Below are 18,710 nucleotides of genomic sequence, written 5' to 3'. Positions count from 1 at the left end.
CCCGCCCACTCATCCTCGACTAAAAAGTTCAAAATTGGAGCTAAAGGAGATAAACATTTAGAAGTGAATATTTCCAAGTTCTTATAAATTTATTTTTTTCTAAACTTGCCAATAGCGAAGCCATGATAACGCCGTTGATCTGCGTTGATTTGATTGTCCGGATAAAACATTGGGGAGAAAAAATAGCCTAAATTAGAGGCCACAGCTTTTAGCTTAAGAGGCCACCCTGTTGAATAATTATGTAGTCCAGCAGAAAAACAATGATAAAACCATGCATAATTATTACAATATGCATGATACAGTAATTATTCATGGCTCTATCATTGTTTTTATGGCTGGACTACATAATTATTCAACAGGACATCCTCTTTGAAAAAAGGTCTATAAATAGTATTATATTTGGAAAAAACCTGGTTATGGGTTTGAAAAATCTTCAAAAGGAATGGTCGCCCCAGCCAATGAAATTACGACAAAGTCCAAAAAATATAATTTTCAGTTATAACACATTTCTCCGATCTTGTTCAAATTTTCACAGGAATTGTGTTTTAGTATCCTTTACTGAATTCTCATAGTGATATATTTGTAAAAAATCTGTGTCGGGTTTGAAAAATCAAAAGGAACGGTTGTCAGCCGCAATGATGAATACAAAACAGGATCATTTTCAGCCATAAACATAACACCACAAAAACTAATCAGATCGTTTTCAAATTTGCACTGTAATGTTGTAATTTAGTATTCTCTTTTAAATTCCAATGTGTGTTTGAAAGTTTCACTGTCAAGTTACCTACAGTACAGAGTTCTGTGGTTTTGTTAGACATATGTAAGATTTAAGCACTCGATCAGCTGACGATTCATAGCCAAAATTTCTCCAAAATCTTTCCACATTGTTAGAGAGCCAGTATGCATCAAACTTCTCATAAATCATGTCCAAAACATCATGAATAACGATGAAAATGATCAATTTTTCACTGAGATTTGCCAGTATTTGCTACACAGCTAGTCTAGAGATCCATACTCTCAAACTTACACCACATAAGCAAAAACCCCATCAGAAGCTACTCATTGAGAGTATGGTATTTTTGACCCAGTTTGAATTTGTTTAGATTTGGTTTGAATTTTGTGCCAAAAAAGCCGTTGATAAGGTTAGCCAATCAGATTCGCGCACTTCCAATCAAAACAATAATATCACGTGATTTCAACAATTGTTGCGAAGCGAATGTACATGAGCGAAGCAGTTTTGCTATCGTGTGCATGTACCTTTAAATTCTATATACCAGGGGAGCGCCAAGGAAAAATTGATGTGCGTTTTCTACGGTACCGAAAACATCATTTCGATCCATCAGGCGGCACTTTCTCATACATTTCTATCCGTCGCTTCCGTAAATTTGGAACAATTGGTTTTTAGTGTAGAGGATGTATACTAGATCTAAATAGTTACGGAGATAATCTTCGGGCGAGTTTCTGTTTCGATTATCTCCCAAATGTTTAAATTAGGAAATTTAAAAAAGATTGGAAAATCAGCGCGGGCTGGAAGCGTTCAAGAAGCGTTCAAACGCTCGTTTTTCAAGAAGTCGTTGCATTGACTCGGGAAAAGATTTTCGAACTTTTCCGAATTCGAATGTTGACTCAGAATTCGAATGTTGACTCTTCTTTGAAAAATAAAATCATTGTTGTTTTGAAAAGAGACGTTAGTGCTTTGAAAAGAGACGTTGGTGCTTTGAAAAGAGACGGTGTTTGATGAAAAGAAACGAAGAAAGCAGCTGGAGAAAGAAAGAAGATGGAATTTTTCGTCAACAGGACAGTTGTTGCTTCGTTGCAAAAAGAGGTTCAAAGCTGGAAAACGAACTGTATTATGATGGTGGGAACCATTCCTTAGATGATTGGATCTTGGTAGTAGAGAGCACAACATGAATTTGGACTTTAAATATGTTTTGAAATGGGAAAAAGATCAAATATTTTGGATATGGCTAACCTGGAAGAATTTATTCCTCCCCTTATTGAGTGGAAGAAGAACTGTTTGTCTGTTGTTGTTTTTAAATTTTGGCTTGGCCGACCCTCGATGATATGGACTCCGTGGACCGTGGTTGTTGTTTGTTGTTTATGAATACGCATTGGTGGTTAGAGAAATAGAACATTGAAATGGGATTGTATTTTAAAGGATTTTATTGTTGGTAATGTTAATGACTTGTAAAATGTCAAAATACATCGACAAAACTTGACATTATTTTGAGAAAAAAGTCACAGATTTTTTAAAACTTTTTTATGTGAAGAGGTTGCCCCTGTTTGTCAACAACTCAAAGGTGAAAGACTTGTCATACTTGTCTCCAACATACTTAAGATTAAGAGCCTTTAGATTTCTCAACTTTGAAAAAATACACAGTCAGTAAAATATAGAGCTTTTGCTTAGTAGCATCGTTGAAGAATTCTTTCTAAATCTCAGATCTTTACTTTTTATCTGGTTTTTCATTATTTTCATCTCAGGATTTTACAGCGCTAATAGTTTTAATATAATTTTAGAACGTTGTTAAATTTTTCAGAATTTATGATGCAATTATACGATATTCCTAACTGCGTATGATTATTGAATTTTGAAATTGTATAAGTCGACTCATTTCCATTAAATTCTAGTCTTGAAATCATCCTTCTTTTACATCCCTGTCTCAATAAACCGGGTGATGTTTTAAGTTTGTTTAATTTTGTTGCCTCTGGGTTCTCTGCAAGGGAAACTTTTTGAAGAGGCTAAAGGGGTATTTTTCTACCGGAGACGAAATTTTTGTCAAGTTTTCCAGCGGGTATGTGACACAGGGGTGTTTATGTTAGTTCTTTCGTTAAGGGGTGTATCAAAAAATTGCAATTTGGAAAAAAAGTTTTCGAATGTTCTTTTTATAATTCGAACGTTCGAAATTAAAGATTCGAAACTCGAAAGTTCGATTTCGAACGCAAGGAATTCGAAACCGGAAGTAAAACAAGTTCAAAACAAAAACTAATAACTAAAGATACTCAATGCTTAAGGCAGACAAACTTTCCCGAGCAAAAACAATTTTTTTTCTTGGATTGGCTTGAAACATTTGTCCTTTTACTTATTAGTCTTTTATCAGGCTAAAAAGTGCCAAAAAAGTTACATTTTATTCAAAGTTTGAAGTTTTACATATTTTTTATTTTGTCAAGAATTTTTCGCGAGCATAAACTTTCGCGAATGGCCCTTTCTAGAATTTTTTAACACATTTACTTTCGCGAAAAGGGCCAAAATTCGCGAAAATCGTTTCTGCTCGCGAAAGTTTGTACGCCTAAAGTAATGGATTAAAGAAATATTTTTAGGGTATATAAGTCACATTCATTTGAAATTGCTGATTTTCCAACGATTTGTGAAAAAATTTGTATAATTTTCCTCAAATTCGTAGAAGTAAACGTTGTAAGTTTGTTGTACGCCTGAAGTGTTTGAGTAAATCTCTAAAGGGGCACAGTCTTCCTGGACCTGAGCAGTTGTATCTAGGGTTTGTATTTACGATTCTAGTGACCCTATAAATATTTTGCTTGCAACTTACGAATCGAGTGACTTGCCTGAATCGCTTCGCAATTCTTATACATATACACTAGTTTAACAGCCAATAAAATTCTGCGACCAGATTTGGCATCTACAAAAATACCCGGCTACTCTGTTATTTCTATATTATTATTCGTTTGAACTAAATGCTATACTTCGAAACCACACGAACAGAGTAGACGGGTCTCCCAGCTACTACACAGCCAGCTAGTCCACTTTCGGAAGCCATCTTTTTCTTAAATACTTTCGGCCAATCAAATCACAGTATTATTGGATAATCCGTTTTTATCAAATCGGAATAGATCATCGGATTAGATAAACAAACAAAAAATGTCTTGACCAGACGAGAGAGAATTTAAGGCTCCTAGGCCGGAGCAAAAATAATTAAAAAAAAATTCAAAGACTGATAACGTCATCAAAAAGGACGTCATTGTTTTTTAAAAAATTTCACTTATCTACTGCATGGATTTTAAACGTCAATTTTATTAGTATGTTAAAAACCGGCAAATATGTTAAAGATATTCTTTTTGCTTTTAGAAATTCAAAACAGAATTGAAAAATCTCCATTCGTTCAACTTTAATTGCTATTTTATTGAAGAGTACTTTTTCACTGGTCAGTGATAATTGTGAAACTTTGTGACGACGTCATCACCTTTATGATAACGTCATCAACCCAAATTTTTTTTCTATGAATTCCTTATGTGGTAGAGAACATTTCTGCCAATTTTCAAGTCCATAGCTTTCCTAGATCGAAAGTTATACAAGCCTGGTGGAAAACACCCCCCTCCCCCTTGAGAATAGGAAACCCGAAAAAGCCCGATAATAATAGGGTTAAACGATTAAAAAAAATTGATATGCTTTGGTTAAATTACCCGACTATGTTACATTATTGACTTTGTTATTAAACGATAAATCTAATGCTTAACAATACCTTTGCTACTCGGTCGTAGACTTCCATAGCTCGTACCCATTTACAAAGACCTTCACATGCAGTTGATGCTTGACGTACAATATCAGGGTCGAATTGATCGTTGGTAATATATCTAAAAGTGGAATCGTTCAGTTACACAGTAAAATCAAAGCGTACTTTAGGTGGCTTGTAACGTTGGAATGAATCGCACCAGAAGTCAGATTGTAGCTAAAAGCTGCCGAAAAAATAGATGACTGTAATAGGTAGTTTTCTTACTGGAAATTTATAATTTTCTAAATTGATAATATTTGCAAAATTGGACTGGAGAGAAGGAGAGAGAATAAGAAAAATCTTTATGGTTGTCTGAATGACGTTGGCTGGGCTAAATTAAACTCTTCTCGATAATTCGAACTAATTACCAGATCCTGTCGAGAAGAAACTTAAAAATACTTTTTTTGATTCGAATCTCTCTGTAATTCGAAAGATTCCTTGCTCGATGTCGAATTAGCGAGAGTCAACTGACCTCTCAATGGAAATAAAAACGAATTAAATCTTACTTATTTCGAATGATCTTCATGATGGCAGGATTAATATTATCTTTATCATAAGTTTTCAAGCTATCCAAGAACTTCATGTCACTCAAAAGTTTTTGTGATGAGCCCCAATAATCTTCTATCATTTTCCCTGATCCCGATGGGTCGGGTTTTCGTTCGGGTTTGGCTCCCTTCATGATGCAAATAGTCTCCATGACTAAACGTACAATGGGTGGAGGGTTCTGTAAAAATAAAACAATCATTTGGTCTTATGAAATTCATAATATTGAAAAGGTTTTCTAGGCTTTGTGGAAATTAGATTTTTCACTGTTTAAAATTTTGCCCGAGTAGGATCTTTACTATTCAGCAAAGTTTTTATTGAATTTTACTTGAAAAATCAACTGTAAGTAGTACAAAACACAAATTATTGCTACAGTAAGTTCTCTCTCGAACTCGAATTCCTCTGTAAATTAGGTGGGGTGACCGAGAGAGAGATAGCAAAACAAAGACGAGCGATTTCACATCAAAAGAAAATTAAGAAGAAAATTTTATCAAACCTTCATAGCTTTCACTTGACTGATATCACTTGGTTTGAGGGTGTTGAGGGCGGAGACAGCAGCTTCTAGGGCGGGTAACGCCTCTGCCAAATCGCTTTCACACTCAGTTTTAATTCCTTGGGCGACCGCTGCTGCTTTATTTGCCACCGCTTCGTCCGCTGCAACAACCTTTAGAAAACGAAAAAATAAAATTGAAAAATAATAATCTGTACTGCAAGTAAAGAAGTTTCGTTAGTTTGACTTTGTAGTAATTCAATGAAAAAATAATGGATCCTGTATAAATGGGCCATTCCATTTCATAATCATACAGGGGGTATTTCCAAAGGGTATCCCGACAAAAATTTCCAAGGGGTGTTTTTTCATTTTTCCAAGGGGGTTAAAAGTTATTCTTAAAATTTCCAGGGGGTAAAAGACTGATTTTAGTTCGTCTACCCTCACTTTAGGGCATCAAAAGGATTTTCCCAAGGGTATTTTTGCTAATTTTCCCATTGTCCAGGGGGTATCCACACATTTTCAATGATTTTTTGACTTGAAAAGGTTCGTCCACCCCCTTGTATGGTTTTTTAATGGAACAGCCCAATGTAAATAGCTACCTCTTTCTTGGCTTCCACTTCGACAGTATCTTGAGCAATTTTGACCATCAACTTTTCCGTTTCCGCTGATGTTTCCACAAGCTTTGGTTGTAATGCTATCAATTCATCTTTCATTACACTCACCTATAGTGGGAGGAAGAAAAGTATTGAAGATCGTTGTCTTCTAAAGAAACTCTTAAGGGACAGTGCAATCTCCTTTCAGTGTTGCAAACGGCTTTTGATGAATCTGGAGGAAATGTTTAAAATATGACGCCAGATTTCTGCTAACAAGGGCTTGTTTGAGACAAGAATCCATGTTAAAAAAATCAAGGAGTTAGATTCCCGTTTAAGGACGGAACAGTTGCAACACTGCATGGATTGCCCTTCCTTGGGAATAAAAAGCAATTATTTCTCAAGCTTTTTCATCTCCCCTTCGGCTCTCCCTGTCCTTTTGATATCAAGTCATTTTGACTGCATACTCTTTTTTTTTCTCGCCTAATTGGTTCCCCATTCTTTTTCAAAGCCTTTAAGTTCGATCTCCTATAATCCACTAATTTTTCTGTCCAACTCCTTTAGATGATTCCTAGACCCTATCCTATTCAACTTTCAACAATGGACATCTTAACCTCTAAACAAAAAATTGGCATTATTGCGATGGTCGTAAAATGAGTTAAATAAACAAAGTACCTGGGAAGCAGCGAATTCCAATTTCTCCAAACCAACGACGTAACGATTACGTAATGATGAGATTTCATCACGTTTCATGAAAAGCAACGATTTAAAGGTTTGGATAAGTTCCAAGTATGACGTAGGTGTGACGTAATTGTGACGTCGGAGCGTGTCCAAGTATCTAAGGATTAATTGGTTTTCAGAAAGTAATTATGAGAGCTTACTCAACATATATCTTGCCTGGTTTTTCAAATAATATTTTTCTCTACTAGCTTAAACTTCTTAAATTTGCCACGATAATGGCAAAAACCGGGGTGTTTCCGTACGAAAAAGGAACAAAAGTGTCATGTATTCATGATATGCACCACTGGAGAGTCTTCTGAGAACTTTCAAAATGTTCCACCCAATATGTCACTTAAACAATAGAAAAAGTGACGTATTGGGTGGAACAAAAACAGAAAAGTTGCATGATTTCGTGAAGTCATTGCAGTTGTGCATATCATGAATTGAGAATTACCTTTCAGAAAGCATTCGGACACTTTCGTGGAACGATTTACACATGATGACTGACGATTTTCGTATGTCGTCCTCCATTTCGACATCTTGTAAGAATTTGTTTGCCACCATCTCCAAAGCATCGTCTGGCCATGCCTGGAAAATAAATTTTGAACAGCGAAATATATTGATGCAAGTCGTGAGTTTTTGACGATTTCTTTTCCAATAACATTTAAAATGGAATCGTTTACAATTGTGTAATACAGTAATATGGGTGGTATACGATAATTGTTATGGGATAATATCAGTTACTATATCCCTTTCATTATTTTTTGCCTGAATTATGGTCTAGCATAATAGAAGAAGAAAGACATTACACGCGCGTCGTAAATGAATAAGGCAGATATGATCTAGCCGAACATGATAGATGGTTAAAAGGTTTGTGAAGGGCGTGGTCAGTTCTGCTACGAATTGCAGATTTTTTGAAAAAAATCTCGCCTTCAAAATACAGAAGGGGCGATTCTTTTGGGTCTGTAGCATTTTTCTTGGGACGCAACCGCATGTGATTGGTCCGAAAGTAGATGGTATTTCATCACTTTTTTGAAAAGAGCCCCGCGAATAAAGCGTAGCATATTATGGCTTAGACTCTTTATGCGTAATTAAAAAATCGTGATATCTTTATCTTGGATGAGTACATATGCTTTGTACAAACTACAAACTTCAGAAAATAGGCTGGAATGCTAAACAACCCTAGGGCTGACCCGAAAATTGGAGTTACAGCTGGCGCTCTCTAATTCGTTCTTCAAGGGGAATAGGATTTTCATCGAATAAGGGAGCGTCGTTTATGAGAGTTTAACGGGGACTTTAAATTTCATCGAATAAGGGAGCCTATCGAATAGTAGAACGTCGAATTAGAGAGCGTCAACTGTACTTTAAAAAAATATCTTTTAAAAAATGCGTACCTGAAACCAGTCGATGGTACAACAGTTGATTAACGAAGGGAACATTCTCAGACGATTTCTAAACGCATCACCAATGGGACTCATTGCGAGGACAATGTGGAGATTAGATTTGACGCGATCAATAAAATAATTGTACATCGCTAGTGGAGTTGAGTCGATCTTCTTGCCCTAAAATTTAACAAATGTTATTATACATTTTATCGTATCACGAGTATTATAAAAAAACGCACAGTAAAAAGTCCTTTACTGGAACACATAAGAAATGAAGGAAAAGTCTGTAATATTCAGTGCAGCTTAGACAAAAATTGATATCAACTCCGTACTGTGTCCGAGTGGAAGAGACTTTTTGGAGACTTGTTACAGATCAAATTGAATTTCCATAACTTATTATTTCTAGTAAATATAGAGGCATATAAAAATCCCTATACTTTGTCTATTTGTTTTGCTCAGAAATTTATGCTCTGTCCGAAGACATCCATTTCTGTTTAATTAGAAATCTTTGAAAATAGTCATTTTTTCCGCTCAGTTTTGTTGTAGTTTTCCTTTAAAGGTTTTATTTTCAAATAAGAGTGATATCGTTTGCTTACTCATCAATTTTGATTTACAAGCTTTTTTACATTGGATTGGCATGGATGTGGAGCAAGATTGATCATTAAGTAGTCTAGCATGCTAGACGACTTAACTCAGTAAAAAATAGGAAGTAGAAAACTTGTCAGGGAGCATCAATATAGTCGTCTAGAATATTTTGTGCACAACAAACTTTTCATAAAAATTCTCTTTTTTCATGTTTTTGGATAACATTTTCAGGGGGTCTTGTTGGTTTGTTTTGGTTTGTTTTTTTTTCTTTCACTTAGAAATTTTCATTGGCTGAAATTTTTATTTGTTTATGTATTTTGTTGTATACGATTGTTTTCTCACCCCGCAGAAATCTGCGGGCCCTGCTGGAACTCCCGTAAGCTACGGAAACCACCTTAGCCCAGTCGTTTATTTTAACCATATCCCGACATAAAAATTTCCCGCTTTCTCAACAAAAACGTTATAAACGACTGGATTCCCAGTCTAATCATTAAGAGGAAAAAAAAAACATTTTTCGTTTATTCAGCATAATTTAACAATAGGGAGACATTGTCCTGATATGAAATATGTGTCTGATATGAAACGGGAACACTTATGTAAAAATAGTCGAACGTGCGCAACGCACTGGGCTCAACTTCAGTGGCTTCAAATCATTCATAGGCCCAATTGTAGACCCCCAGATATTCACCCAATGAACAAGTGTGCAAAATTTCAGCCAAATCTGACTATTTTTGAAGTCTCCAGCCTGCCCCAAAGTTTTAGCCTCGTTTTGGCGAAAAACTCGTCCCCAGTCCCCAAAAATCAAAATTTTCGAAAATTGGAAAAAACACCCCCAGATATTCACCTAAGGAAAGAGTGTGCAAAATTTCAACCAAATCCGACCATTTTTGAAGTCTCCAGGCTGCCCCAAAGTTTTAGCCTCGTTTTGGCGAAAAACTCGTCCCCAGTCCCCAAAATCAAAATTTTCAAAAAATGGAAAAAACACCCCCAGATATTCACCTAAGGAACGAGTGTGCCAAATTTCAACCAAATCCGACCATTTTTGAAGTTTCCAGGCTGCCCCAAAGTTTTAGCCTCGTTTTGGCGAAAAACTCGTCCCCAGGCCCCAAAAATCAAAATTTTTGAAAAATGAAAAAAATGCCCCAGATATTCACCCAAGGAACAAGTGTGCCAAATTTCAGCCAAATCGAACAATTTTTGAAGTCTCCAGGCTGCCCCAAAGTTTTAGCCTCGTTTTGGCGAAAAACTCGTCCCCAGGCCCCAATAATCAAAATTTTTGAAAAATGAAAAAAACACCCCCAGATATTCACCCAAGGAACAAGTGTGCCAAATTTCAGCCAAATCGAACAATTTTTGAAGTCTCCAGGCTGCCCCAAAGTTTTAGCCTCGTTTTGGCGAAAAACTCGTCCCCAGGCCCAAATAATCAAAATTTTTGAAAAATGAAAAAAACTCCCCCAGATATTCACCCAAGGAACAAGTGTGCCAAATTTCAGCCAAATCGAACAATTTTTGAAGTCTCCAGGCTGCCCCAAAGTTTTGGGACATACACACACACAGACAGACAGACACACACACACACATTCTCAGATTCTAACTCAACTGAAGTTGAGAATAAAGCCTTTAATATTAATAAAGGTGTAAAGCAAAAAGGTTACCGTACCTCATTTCTAGCAATTCCTTGCATTTTCTCGATGACTTCGGCTTTTTCATCGTTGGGAAAGATATTGGGAACATCGCCAGTATTGAGGATCATATTGATGTCTTCAACGAAGGATTCTTCTTTGATTTGGTTGTCGGTGAACAAGAAGACTGTCTGCTTTCCATCGACACCTGATTTGATCATCAACTAAAAGCGAAAAATCAGATGGTTTGAGATCTTTTTCCTGTACATTCGTTTCATATTCCTGGGCGGAACCTGCAAATCTTTTTAGCTAACTATTTTCCAAAGTCGAGATATCACAATTCAAAATTTCAACAAATGGTTACACAGTTGCACGGTTCTTACATTAAAATTATATTATCTTCTTATCAAAAGTCAAAAATTGTAACCTTCATATATGTAGACTTTGGAAAACAGTCAAGCACAAAGATTTGAAGGTTTTGCTCAGGACTATGGAACGAATGTACAGGCAAAATCCCTTAAATGAATAAATGAAATAAAATAAATTGAAACTCGTAAGAAAATTCTAAGGTTTTCAGCAAGATTTTTCAGTATAAGGGAATTTCAATTTTTCATTTCCTTTAAAAAATTGGTCAAGTTGGTCGAAATAAAAATGTGTCGTTATTGTATGTCAACTGGACTTGCTTAAAATCAGCTTTCTTCTAAGTCATTCCAGAAATCTTTGGATCTGAGATATTGTTCTTACTTTGTTATTAAGTTTTGTGAAAATAAATGAGCCAAGTTATCAAATTATAAAAACTTGTAGATGAAAGTTTGAAGAAAAAAGAAAGGGACCATTATGGAATTTTTTTTTTTTTGTAAACGTCCGTTCATGGAAATGTCCGTCGGAGAAAAATCCGTCGGAAAACCATCCGGCTACAGTATCCTTCTCCATATCAAAAATTAAAGAGCTGCTTTCTTTGTTCATGTTCAAAAGCTTTTCGAAGACTTTCATATCGGATTATTCACCTTTTTCAAGTCGTCTCTCCATTCCGTCTTGGTATAATTTTTAGTGATTTCAATCTGGAAGAGCTCATAATCCGCCATGTGGGTGGCTAATTTTGTGACGCTCTGACGCCCACTACCACCAATGCCTAAAAATTGAAAAGTATTATTGATAAGGTTCAAATCAAGGTCCGTTTACATATACTTTTATCGAATCATGTACATGGTCTGGCAAAAAAGTTTCTTTTAATAGAAAGTATAGCTATTGAGGTCTGAGAATTATTTTAATAAATTCTAAAAAACGAGCTTGAGTTTACCAATGTTGAATGACGTTACTTATCTTGACGTTAAACTGTCACATCTAAGGATATTTGACGGCGTAATTAGGCCACTGATATTTAAAAACCCAGGACAAAGCTAGGTTCACCATTTTTGATCGGAGTTTTTCAAGTGGTAGTCGCAAAAAGAAACCTTAAGCTAACGTCAAACAGAGCTACATCCTGCTACATCAAACGTTTTTAAGGAAAAGTAGATCTAGCGCCCTCGTTTATTTACACCCATATTGAATAGTGTTACAAAATGAACTCTGATCAAAAGATTTTACTTGGCCAGGATCTAGAAACTACATCGAGGGCTTGTAAAGAGCTCAGTGAATAGGAATCTGCTAAACTTGAAATAAATCCCCATGAAACGTTCGAGTTGATAGGCATATTGGCCTCATTATACAGCAATTTTTCATAAAATATATTACTTTTCATTACGTGCGTGTGTGTGTGTGTGTGTGTACTTGATTTTTGAGTAGAAAATTTACGTGAACTCTGAGAGCTACAATAGCACCTACCTACGAGTAGAGCATGCCCGTTGGCTTGTTTGAGAACGCGCGCAACACGCGACACATGTTCAATAGCGAATTTGAACATGACTAATGACATTGGTGCTTTACTCATTTGGTTGTACTCTTCCAAATAACTGAAATAAAGAAAGAAGAAACATTTTGAAGCTGATTGGACAAAATAGGATAATTCTAAATCTGATAGGATGACCAAAAATGATTCGAACCATACACTGTGCTACCCATTTCTGCCAAATATCCTAGGATCTTATACAACTTACACTATTGATAGGTAACGCGGTATGTTTGTTTTTTAGGGCAAGTTCCTTTGAGAGACAAAAGAGAAGCTGTTCTGGTATAAAAATGGTTCTTCATTTCAAAAGAATCAACTTGAGTATATTAGAATCCCAATAAATAGTCTCAAGGAACTAGTGAAAAATGGGCTATAGTAGAAAACTGCTATATCTAAGGTGTAAAAGGTTTTTTTTTTTAAATGGAGAATTTTTAATAAAATACAAAAACATGAAAAAAACGACCAAATTTCAACAAAAAACGGTATCGCCTAGCAGAATTTCAACAAGAGATGAAATCGAAAATGTTGCAAATCGATGTACAGAACAAAATTGCATAAAAGATGACGACAAAATGAGATTAGAATGTCATAAATGTCAACGAACACTGCATTATGCATGCACAGGACTACCATCTTACCAAATACAAATGTTCCTGAATAAAGGCTATCGAAAATACCAATGCATAAATTGCTGTTCCATCGATCAAGAGCTACATCGAAAAATCTTGGACCAGTCAGAGAAAATCAAAAGCTGCACACATAGCCGTAAAGAAATTGAAGCGTGAGAAAATATTATCAAGGTGAAAAACGAGAATGAAAGGAAGTTGAATGTTGCGGTTAAAGAATTACAAGCTAGATGTCAGGGATACGTTAAAGAAAGGAACAATGTTGCCGATACAATTCAAGCTCAATTTTTAGCACTGGAAACTAAACTTACCACTAAAATCGAAGAGACAATGAATGCGAAACCTATAGATAACAAAACGAAAACAAATTCAAAGAAAAGTTTTGCCGAAATCACGAAAACCAATGACGAGTTAAATATATCCAGCATGAAACAAATACTTCGCAGCGAAAAGGTCGAAGAACAAATGGAAGAACAGAGAAAGCAATCAAGGGAAGCTAACATCATCATCCATGGAGTGGAAGAGAATGGCAATAGAGATGAAAATGATGTCGTAAACGAACTCCTAAACGACGTTAAAATAAACACAGAGCCAACTTACGTCTCCCGTATTGGTAAAGAATCAAATCGTACACGACCAATCAAAGTTGTATTTAATGGCGGGCATGTAAAATACAATTTTATGAGAAACTTAAGGGAATTGAAGCAGTACGACAAGTACGCCAACATGAGCATCACGGACGATTTAACAATAATGTAAAGAGACCAAGTAAAAGAATGGAGAAGTAAAGCAAACGAGAGAAATCGTGCAATGCCGCAGAGCGATTACAAATGGAGAGTGCGAGGAAGTCCTCAAGGAGGATTATATTTAAAAAAGATATTTTGTAAAACAAGATCGGTTTAGTAACCGTTGTAATAAACCAAACCAATGTATGAGCGATTTATAGAGGCCCATGTGCATGCACGGTGGCCTGGAAATCTGTAAAACATTATTATTATTATTATTATTATTAAAAGAGCAAATGGGCGCCGAAAATAGTAATCAGAGGCGTCCTTTTGCGCCCTTTATATTTCGGTGCCCCCCCCCCCCCTCCAAAGAAAAACCGGCCACACTGGGGAAAGGGGGGTCACTACCCCCCTGCCACCTCTCTAAGGGTTCAATGGAGACGAGACGAGGAAACTAAGATTCAGTTACTGGTAATTTGTGAGCTAAGACTTCAAAATACCTTTCAATCTGTTTGGTTAGAGCACCCATTTCCAACACCTCATCATAAACTTTTTCTGGTGAATCAGGAGTCATGTAATCCCCAAAGAATAAAGATCGAATGTTATCATCAGAAAGTTTCTTGCCATCTAGCGCTAAATGCTGCATTAAGCTTCCCATATCTTTGTTGAATTGTTTTTTGCACGCGTCTTTGATGAGTTCGAAAAAGAACGCCCGGTCTTCGTCGTCCACCAAACGGTCGTAAAAGACGCGGTAAACTTCGTGCACCCAAAGTCGAATAAGTTTATCTGTTTCCTATAGAAAAAAGGATATTTTGTCGAATAGGTTGGAGCAATACAGTCAGAGCGAAAAGATGTCTTGAATTCGAGGCGTAATACCCCAGTGAGAGGAAAATAGCTTTATGAAGCATACTACAGCTATGGTTTAACAACGTTTCAAAAAAAAGTGACCCTTCATCAAAATAATACCTACTCCATCGAATTAATGACTACTCCATCGAAATAATGACTACTCTATCGAAATAATGACTACTCCATCGAAACAATAACTACTCCATCGAAATAATGACTACTCCATCGAAATAATGACTACTCCATCGAAATAATAACTACTCTATCGGAATAATGACTACTCCAATGAAACAATAACTACTCCATCAAACTAATGACTACTCCATCAAAATAATGACTACTACATCGAAATAATGACTACTCCATCGAAATAATGACTACTACCTCCCATCGAAATATGACTACTCCATCGAAATAATGACTACTCCATCGAAATAATGACTACTCCATCGAAATAATGACTACTCCATCGAAATAATGACTACTACATCGAAATAATGACTACTCCATCGAAATAATGACTACTCCATCGAAATAATGACAGGGTTCCCAGCACTTAAGAGAAATATTTTTCCCTGACTTTTTCCAAAAAAAAGACCTTTTTCCATGACTTTTAGATTGACCAAGGTGCCTTTTTCCCTGACCAGAGCAGAATATTGGGCCTTTTTCCCTGACCGTTCGCCCCAACAGTATTTTGAAAAACACCATATTGAGATAAAAAAAATAAAACTTCACACAATTTCAATACATATATTTTTTTAAAAAGCGAGTCTACTAAAACCCCACTAAAACCAGGATACAAAAGGGGTACCATCGTATGTAAAGATGAACGTGCTATCATTTGAATGAAAACTTTCCTCTTTCTAAAAAGATTGACTGATTTTGGAATTCCCAGACTTTCTCTGACTATTCCAAAAAGAGTTCCCTGACTTTTCCCTGACTTTCACTACTTTTTCTAAATTTTCCCTGACTTTTCCAGGTTTTCCCTGACTTTTTCCAAAAAAGCTACTTTTTCCAGGTTTTCCAGGTTTTCCCTGACCGCTGGGAACCCTGAATGACTACTCCATCGAAATAATGACTACTCCATCGAAATAATGACTACTCCATCGAAATAATGACTACTCCATCGAAATAATGACTACTCCATCGAAATAATAACTACTCCATCGAAATAATGACTACTCCATCGAAATAATGACTACTCCATCGAAATAATGACTACTCCATCGAAATAATGACTACTCCATCGAAATAATAACTACTCCATCGAATACTACTCCATCGAAATAATGACTACTCATCGAAATAATGACTCTACATCGAAATAATGACTACTACTCCATCGAAAATGAACTACTCCATCGAAATAATGACTACTCCATCGAAATAATACTACGATCGAAATAATGACTACTCCATCGAATAATGACTATAATGACTACTCCATCGAAATAATGACTACTACATCGAAATAATGACTACTCCATCGAAATAATGACTACTACATCGAAATAATGACTACTCCATCGAAATAATGACTACTACATCGAAATAATGACTACTCCATCGAAATAATGACTACTCCATCGAAACAATAACTACTACATCGAAATAATGACTACTCCATCAAAATAATGACTACTACATCGAAACGACTTCATTATCTGTAAAAAGCAACTAAAATTCTTAGAGAAAAAGCAGAACGAACCAAATTGGCAAGTCAAAAAACGATACTTAGAAGTTAAATAATTAATACCTTGAGGTGGGTACTGGGGACGAGTAATATTCCTCGAATAACACGTGAAAAATCACGTAAATTGAAAACATAATGTGATTTAGTAGGTGTAGGCAGGAAGTTGGTGATGGCTTCTTTGTACACTTGCATGGTCGCACTGACTAGAATCTAAGATGAGGAGAAGAAAAGGTTATTTGTCTTTCATCACTTTACATTTTACGTTTTTGGCTTTTAAATTATTTTGTCAAGCCCTCAGCCCTCAGCCCTCATGCGAAGATGACACTTTTTGATTGTCGTTAATTTTGTATTTTATATTTAATGCAGAGTCTGAACTGGTAGAAAGAGCTGACTCTGCATTCAAAGATATATTTTCTCATAATACAATATTGATCGTTGTTATTAGCATGGGATAAATTTTTGTGAGCCTCATTATAATTTGCAAATTTCTTTTTTGAGCCTAAAAAATGCTCATGCTATGCGCTTATATAATGGCGTAAATATCTTTTGGGGGCTTTAGCTTTCATATTGAGTATTAGCTCTAGTTTAGACGGCCCACTTTTCGCCATGCCTATTCTAAATGTGAATTAAAGTGGGCAGAAAGTCTCCTGTCTAAAGTCAATAATTGCTCTTTTTTGAGGGAAATGTAATGTCTTCTTTCTATATTATTTCAAGCGAAGATTTTAACTGCCAACTTTTCTGCCAACTTTTTGTCCCAATTTAGAAAAGGCAGGGCTAAAAATCGACCGGCTAAACCAGAGCTCTAGTTTAGACGGCCGACTTTCTGCCCTGCCCTGCCTATTCTAATTGTTAGAGAAGGCAAAAAGTGAACACTAAGTAGACAGTTAAAACCTTGCTTGAAAAAGGTTGAAAGAAGCCATTGCATTGTTGTTAAAAAAGAGCAATTATTGACTTTAGACAGCCAAGTTTATGCTCACTTTAATCCACAATTAGAATAGGCAGGACAGTGACTTTTTGTCGATTCTAAACATGAGAAAATCGAGAAAAAAATATGCTTTATTTCGATTTTTACCTTTCCCATTCTTAAGAATGAAGATTCAAATCCTTTATTGAAATGCCAATCATTGATGGAGGTGAAAATCTTGGTCAACGTGTTGTCGTCAAAATCTGCGATGGAGATGACGTTCAAATGACGTATAAAACGATCCGTCACGTCATTACGACCTCCTCCTGGGGGACACATTGCTGTCACCAAAAGCTGAGAGATAAGAAGAAGGAATGAAATACAGTGAAGTCTCTATAATTTGAACACGCAAGGGGACTTAAATTTGCTCGAGTTATGGAATTGAATTTTCGAGTTATGGAGAGTAGTTTATAAGGCATTGTTTTGCGACAAGAAAACTTGTTCGAACTAAGGAGACATTCCAGTAAAAACTAGGTTAGAGTTCTGGAGACTGGACTGTTGATATGATTATGTTTTAGGTTTTTTTACTCAAAAGGAGTAAGTTAGTTTCGCTGTGAAAGCCTTGGAGTTCCACTCTAACCCCTTTCCTGGACTTTAAGCTTCACTTTTGTATTTTCCATACATAATTTCATCCAATATGCAAAATCTTTTGATGACACTTGTTATTTTAGACCAAAAACCCCCAAACATACTAGTAATCATTTATAAGCACTTAATAGATGAGACATAAATAGTTGCCCGATGAGAAGTCTGTTACAAAAATAATAATATTTTCATGAAAATTTTTTTTTGATAAAGGTATAAAATGTGTAAGACATACTTAAACTTTTGTCAATTATTGAGGTTGTTCGTATAAAATTATGTTTGTATGGAGCTCTAAATATATAAATAAATACTCACGACATCTTCAAGATTGAGAGTGGATGTATCTTTCAAGTCGTACCAATGACGATGATCTATCCACTGAAAATGATCAAGTATAAAACAGAAAACTCACTTTTCGGTGCCTTTTACAATCAATTTTAGTCTACACATTAGACAGCTCCAGGCTTTGACCCCACCGTGAATTCGCCTTTTAATAGGATTAAATATAATATAATTTTTTTATCCTATAATAATACCTTTTCTGCCGGTATGCCCGTAAAAACAACAGAAAGTTCCCGGAAATGCGCCATGAATGTTTCCCCTTCAATGAGTAATTTGACCATCCTATAACACCTGTTCTGCCGGTATGCCCGTAAAAACAACAAAAAGATCCCCCAGAATGAGTAATTTAGCCATCCTATAACACCTGTTCTGCCGGTATGCCCGTAAAAACAGCAGAAAGTTCCCCCAGAATGAGTAATTTAGCCATCCTATAATACCTATTCTGCCGGTATGCCCGTAAAAACAGCAAAAAGATCCCGGAAATGCGCCAAGATTGTTTCCCCTTGAATGAGTAATTTGTCCATCCTATAACACCTGTTCTGCCGGTATGTCCGTAAAAACAGCTGAAAGTTCCCGGAAGTGCACCAAGATTGTTTCC

At 36.0% G+C, this 18,710-nt stretch overlaps 1 protein-coding gene across 1 annotated transcript in view; it reads right to left on the bottom strand.

The window, feature by feature from the left end:
* Positions 1 to 18,710, bottom strand: part of LOC136812452 (dynein axonemal heavy chain 3-like) — a gene marked incomplete at its 5' end in the record, with an annotated part of 51,190 nt that overhangs the window by 20,380 nt on the left and 12,100 nt on the right. The window contains 14 exon segments of the mRNA XM_067068948.1: positions 4,476 to 4,587; positions 5,012 to 5,229; positions 5,545 to 5,712; positions 6,138 to 6,260; positions 6,804 to 6,966; positions 7,303 to 7,436; positions 8,243 to 8,410; positions 10,479 to 10,664; positions 11,448 to 11,572; positions 12,265 to 12,392; positions 14,180 to 14,472; positions 16,285 to 16,431; positions 17,294 to 17,479; positions 18,086 to 18,148. Coding sequence (XP_066925049.1) covers positions 4,476 to 4,587; positions 5,012 to 5,229; positions 5,545 to 5,712; positions 6,138 to 6,260; positions 6,804 to 6,966; positions 7,303 to 7,436; positions 8,243 to 8,410; positions 10,479 to 10,664; positions 11,448 to 11,572; positions 12,265 to 12,392; positions 14,180 to 14,472; positions 16,285 to 16,431; positions 17,294 to 17,479; positions 18,086 to 18,148 — 2,214 coding nt within the window.

This window comes from Clytia hemisphaerica, unplaced genomic scaffold, assembly GCF_902728285.1.
Source record: "Clytia hemisphaerica strain Z4C2 unplaced genomic scaffold, Clytia hemisphaerica genome assembly, whole genome shotgun sequence".
In the NCBI taxonomy this organism is placed as follows: domain Eukaryota; kingdom Metazoa; phylum Cnidaria; class Hydrozoa; order Leptothecata; family Clytiidae; genus Clytia; species Clytia hemisphaerica.
This window is presented reverse-complemented; position numbering and strand designations above follow the sequence as displayed.